This window comes from Colobus angolensis, unplaced genomic scaffold (genome assembly GCF_000951035.1).
Source record: "Colobus angolensis palliatus isolate OR3802 unplaced genomic scaffold, Cang.pa_1.0 Scaffold22, whole genome shotgun sequence".
NCBI lineage: Eukaryota > Metazoa > Chordata > Mammalia > Primates > Cercopithecidae > Colobus > Colobus angolensis.
In genome coordinates, this window is record NW_012115377.1 from 898,548 (window position 1) to 904,274 (window position 5,727).

The 5,727-nt window shown below is 61.6% G+C and overlaps 1 protein-coding gene across 2 annotated transcripts in view; it reads right to left on the reverse strand.

Moving 5' to 3' along the window:
* Positions 1 to 918: 918 nt before the first annotated feature.
* DAPK3 (death-associated protein kinase 3) overlaps positions 919 to 5,727 on the reverse strand; it is a 20,107-nt gene continuing 15,298 nt past the window's right edge. For both annotated transcript variants that reach the window (XM_011943452.1, XM_011943453.1), the window contains 6 exons: positions 5,494 to 5,623; positions 5,123 to 5,171; positions 4,873 to 4,899; positions 3,413 to 3,565; positions 2,498 to 2,543; positions 919 to 2,076 (listed from right to left, as the gene is read on the reverse strand). In XM_011943452.1, the coding sequence (XP_011798842.1) occupies positions 1,540 to 2,076; positions 2,498 to 2,543; positions 3,413 to 3,565; positions 4,873 to 4,899; positions 5,123 to 5,171; positions 5,494 to 5,623 (942 nt within the window). In that variant the 3' untranslated portion in view covers positions 919 to 1,539. The remainder of the gene's footprint in view (positions 2,077 to 2,497; positions 2,544 to 3,412; positions 3,566 to 4,872; positions 4,900 to 5,122; positions 5,172 to 5,493; positions 5,624 to 5,727) is intronic.

The window sequence follows — 5,727 nt, forward strand, 5'->3', positions numbered from 1 at the left end:
AAACCCCATCTCTATTAAAAATACAAAAATTACGGCTGGGCATGGTAAATTACGCCTGTAATCCCAGCACTTTGGGAGGCCGAGGTGGGCAGATCACCTGAGGTCAGGAGTTCGTGACTAGCCTGACCAACGTGGTGAAACCCTGCCTCTACGAAAAATACAAAATTAGCCAGCGTGGTGGCACATGCCTAGCTGCTCGGGAGGCCGAGGCAGGAGAACCACTTGAACCTGGGAGGCGGAGGTTGCGGTGAGCCGAGATTCTGCCATTGCACTCCAGCCTGGGCAACAAGAGCAAAACTCCATCTCAAACAAAAACAAAAACCAAAAATTAGCCATGTGTGGTGATGCACTCCTGTAATCCCAGCCACTTGGGAGGCTGAGGCAGGAGACCCACTTGAGTCCAGGAGGCGGAGGTTACAGTGAGCCGAGATCGCACCACTGCACTCCAGCGGGCCACAGGGCAGGACTCCATCTCAAAAAAAAAAAAAAAAAAAGCCTCCTCCAGGAAGGATGAGCAGGGTCGGGCCCTCTCTGAAACCACGTGGGAGACCCAGCGGCTGTGCTGAGCGCTGCTCTTCCAAGGCCACCGGCCTGTGGCTCCAGGCGGGGCAGGGGCTCCCACGTGGGACGCAGCAGCATCCAGTAAGACGCAAAAGGACAAGAAATGACTGACCCACCTCGGCTGCCCGGAGCTTCCATCTCATTGCAATCGAAACACCCAGGGGCGCCAGAGACCGAGATGTGGCAGCTCCCAGGACACCGTGAGGGTCTGCGAGGCCACCCAACTTTGTCCCCTTCTTCCCGAGGAGCACAGCAGCAGGCAGAGAACACAGAAACATGAAAGGCTCGGAGGGCACATCCCCGGGGGCTAAGGGCTGGTTATCCCCTGCCAAGGTCTGAAGCCCACAACACCCTGCGTATCTGGAAGCCGGTGTTTTATTTCTCTTGGCTGCAGAGGGCCGCTCTTGTCTAGACCTGCACACGCCCCACGATGGGGCTCGCGGAGGAGTCCGCAGCAGGGAACCCCACATCCAGGGAACGGGCCTCGGCAAGGAGGACACATGGTAGAAGACTCCACCAAGCCCGGCGCCACCCAGAAGCGTGGGGACTGCCTGTCCGCCGTCCACCCCACCCTCCCCGTCCCACGACCTCCTCCTGGGCCAGTGGTAGCAACGGGCAGCACTCCGCTGAACTGCCCGCAAACCCTCCCCCAGGCCTGGGCCTGGGCCTGGGCCAGGGCTGCCTCGGTAGCCAGTCCCATCCTGGGTCCCAACCCTCACAGCGCCAGAGGCCACGCTGCCTGGAGGGTCCCGGCGTCACCGATGATGCAGGAGCGAAGGTGAAGGCCGGCTTGGAGGCTGTGCAGAGAAGCAGCCCCGTCCCACACCCACCCTTGCCCTCCGGCTCCTCCCACTCCGCCTCCAGCCTGGGGGCGGTACACAAGGGCCGGAACGGGACAGGAGGAGCAGCGTCCACAGGAAGCGCCCCCACCGAAGGCTGAGCTCCAGCTGTCCTGGGGCCTGGCCCACCCCAGTGCGCCTAGCGCAGCCCGCACTCCATGCCCTGCAGCTTCTCCTGCTCCAGGGCGCGCACCAGGTCCTGCACGAAGCGCATCTCTGAGGCCACCTGCTTGGCCAGCGCCTCGTAGCGGTTCTCCAGGCGGCTGAAGCGGCGCTTGAGGCCGCTGGTTCCCAGCAGCGCGCCCTTGGCCTCCTCCTGCGCCTGCCGCTTGAGTGCCTCGGTCTTGAGCAGCTCCTGCCGCAGCCGCCGCAGGTCCTGGCCCAGGCTGTCGCTCTCCTCGCGGTACCAGGCCTCCTTCTCCTCGTAGATGGCGGCCAGCGCCTCCACGTCCTCGTGGCAGAGCCGCCGGCTGCGCTCCAGCTCGCGCAGGCCCTCCTCGGCCGCCGCCACCTCCTCCAGCACCTTGGAGAAGCGCTCAAAGTTGGCGTAGCTGTTGTTGGGCGGCATGCTGGAGTGCGACTTGATGGTGTACTCCTTCAGACGTGTGGTCTTCAGGCGCCGCCGCTCGGGCTTGCGGCCGCTGTCCTCGCCACGCACGTTCCGCCGCCGGATCGCCTAGGAGGGAGGGAGGCCTGAGCAGGGTCCCTGCGATGCCACCCAGCCCTGCCGGCCCCCACCTGCCAGTGTGAACTGAGGTTCCGGGGCTCATCCGGCAGCCGAGTCAACGCCTCGTGACAGAGACTGCCCGGCCCGATGCAAAGCCGAAAGTGCTCACTCGAGAAAAACGTTGCGGCCCTGGCCCTGGGAGTCTCAGCCCTGCTGGACACACACCGGCCCAGGGCGCCACCAGGTCTGTCAGGTGCCACATGGCCCACGCCCAGGACCCGACCCCACCACCCAGGCCTGCTCCTCTGGGGACCCGTCCCAGCCACTGGGGTTTGTCACATCCACAAGCCTTAAATGCTGAAGGCCATCCGGACCCGAGTGAGAAGGCCAAGGCGGGAAGCCCAGGGAACTCCCCCGCCCCCCGACTTACCTTAATCCAGGAATGTTCCAGACTCTGGGCGATGGTCATTCTCCGCCTGGAAGACCCCTGCCCTGGTTAGTTACACCTGCACCATCTGTCCCGTCCTCCCGCGGATGACTGACTCCCAGGACCCCCAAAAGCCCTAAAGTCACCCCCAGCCTCTGCTCAGCCAACCATAGGAGCTGAACAAGGGGACTTCAGGCAGCGCAGGGTTTTCTGGGGGATGGTGGAGACAGCTGAGACTTCAGGCTGGAGTAGCAAACCCAGGTGCCCGAGAGAGAGGCTGGGTGGCCGGGGAGGCCCAGGGAGGTCTGGGGGTCTGGGGAGGCCCGGGAAGGCCCTGTGAGGGCTCAGCACTGCCAGGATTCTGTTTACAGGAAAACAAGTCACCTGGAATTTTACATGGAACCTTATTTTACACACTGGCAACTAAAAGTTTGTTAAAAACACGGCAAGCAGCCAGACACAGTGTGTCACGCCTGCAATTCCAGCACTTTGGGAGGCCAAGGCAGGCAAATCACTGGAGGTCAGGAGCTCAAGACCAGCCTGGGCAACACGGTGAAGCTTTGTCTCTACTAAAAATACAAAAATTAGCCAGGTGTGGTGGCGGGCGCCTATAATTCCAGCTACTCAGGAGGCTGACATGGGAGAATATCCTGAACCCAGGAGGCAGAGGCTGCAGTGAGCCAAGATCACACCACTGCACTCCAGCCTGGGTGACAGAGCGAGACTCTGTCTCAAGAAAAAACCATAGCAGTGGCCAACTTGGGCCATCAGTTTACTCTCTACAGCCCAAGAGGGAAGAGTGTCCGATCCCCAGCCACAGGGAGGTGGCGCTGGGAGGAGAGTCCTCTGGAGCCTCCATGGGTGGAGTGGGCCCGTGTCCCATGTCCCACCCCGCGCCCCCCTGCCGGCCCCTCGTACTTTGGATCTTTGACGAGCAGCCGGCGAATGAAGTCCTTGGCCAGCTCACTGGTGTTGCTGAAGTACTCTTCGTCGAAGTCATAGTTCACGGCTGAGATGTTGGTGAGCGTCTCCTGCTTGGTCTCGCCCAGGAACGGGGATGCACCGCTCAGGCTGTGAGACGGGCACAGGGTTCAGTGGGATCCTGGGCTCCCACCACGACCGTGCCGCCTCCCCGGCTGCCCCCAACTCCGTCCTGCCCACGACAGGCAGAGCACAGAAGACAGGCTGACGGCAGGCGCCTAGGCCACTCACACTCCTGAGCCCCTAGAATCTTCTTGCAACGATCCCAGCCACCACCCAAGAGGCATTCAAAATCCACCCCCACACCCCGCCACTGACAGCAGCAGCAATGAACGGGCAGGGTCTCCTTGGAGACTCGAAGTATCTGTGCAGATGCAGGACCCGAAAGACCCCAGTCCTCAGTAACGCCGAGGGGAGGAGAGTAACTGCAGGGGGGAGCCCAAGCCGACATCACCTTAGCCAAAGCATCAAGGTCAACAGCCCGGCAGCAAGAGGCCCCGACAGTGTCTGCCTCCCAGCCTGATGCTGGGCAACAAGAGCAAAACTTCGTCTCCAAAAAAAAAGAAAAAAAATTAGCCAGCCAGGCACGGTGGCTCACACCTGTGATCCCAGCACTTTGGGAGGCTGAGGCGGGCAGATCACCTGAGGTCAGGAGTTCAAAACCAGCCTTGACCAACATGGTGAAACCCTGTCTCTACTAAAAATACAAAAATTAGCTGGGTGTGGTGGTGGGCGCCTGTAACCCCAGCTACTCGGGAGACTGAGGCAGGAGAATCACTTGAACCCGGGAGGCGGGGGTTGCAGTCCACAGCCGAGATCGCACCATTGCCCTCCAGCCTGGGCAATAAGAGCGCAACTCGTTAAAATAAATAAATAAATAAATAAAAGCCGAGCATGGTAGTGTGCACATGTAGTCCCAGGTACTCAGGAGGCTGAGGTGGGAGGATTGCTTAAGCCTGGGAGGTGCAGGCTGCAGTGAGCTAGGACAGCACTCCAGCCTGGGCAACAGGGTAAGACCCCGTCTCAACAAATAAAAATACTAAACAACGGCAGGCCGGTGTGTGGCCCAGGGAGGAGTCAAAACCCAGCCTGGGGCCAGGTCCCTTCCTTGCACTTTGAGAAGGCTGGGCTCCCTAGCAGCTGCAGGGACAGGAGCATACACACCCCCGAACCCGGGGTCTGCTCAGGGCTCTGTGAGTGTCCTGCCTTCAGAACTCTTCAGAAGCCTCTGGAACAGCAGCCACAGAGAATCACTCATCTGTTCACCCGGTATCCCCTGAGCACCTGTGATAGGTCATAGCCAGGCTGGGGAACCCCGGCGTCCGCATGAAACACATGGAGCCCAGGACCCGTGCCAGCTGTGCTGCACAGCTGAGGGGCCCCCGCCAGGTACTCACAGGATGTAGGTGATGACGCCGATGCTCCTGGGGACAGACAAGAGGAAATGGTCAGCGCAGTGTGGGGCCACCCACCCTCCCAGTGCAGGGCCCCGCTCACCCTCCTAGGACCAGGGCGTCCAGAGCCTGTTCTAGGGCAATGGTCTCCCCATACTCGAAGAGCAGCAAGACCCCACTTCATGCCCAGCTGCAGCACTGGCCTGCACTCCAGGACAGCAGGGAGGCCCGGGGGAGGGGGTGGCACACTCACCACATGTCCGCCTCCAGGCCCAGCGGCTCATAGTTCACAATCTCTGGGGCTGCAGAAAAGGGAGATGTGGATGAGGCGCCGGGTACACACTAGCCAAGGAAGAGGCTCAGGACACAGGCACGGGGTCAAGGCTCTCACACATCACAGCCCCTGGGGCATGAATGCGGCAGAGCTGGCCCTCAGGGCCTGACAGTAGGACACCTGGGCTGCACCAAACGGAGGCCCTGACCTCCTGCAATGCCGGGCCCAAGAGGGGCAGCCTCAGGGCTGTGGAAGCAGCAGCCGGCGCTGGGCATAACCCACCCCATGCCCAGCAGGCAGCCCCAGACCACCCTCCCCAGGCTGGGCTGCCCCACTGGGCAGGGCCTCACCCACAAACTCCGGGGTGCCGAAGATGTTCTTGAACTCATTCCCCGCCTCGATCTTGTGCGCGATGCCAAAGTCGATGAGCTTGATGCGTGGGTTGGGCACGTTCTTGTCCAGCAGCATGATGTTTTCCGGCTGGGGCGGGAGGGGGCTCAGCGGGAAAGCACGGGCCTCCCCCAGCCTCACCGCGACGCTCCCCCCACGCTCACCCCCACGGTCCCCCCAACCTCACTCCCAAG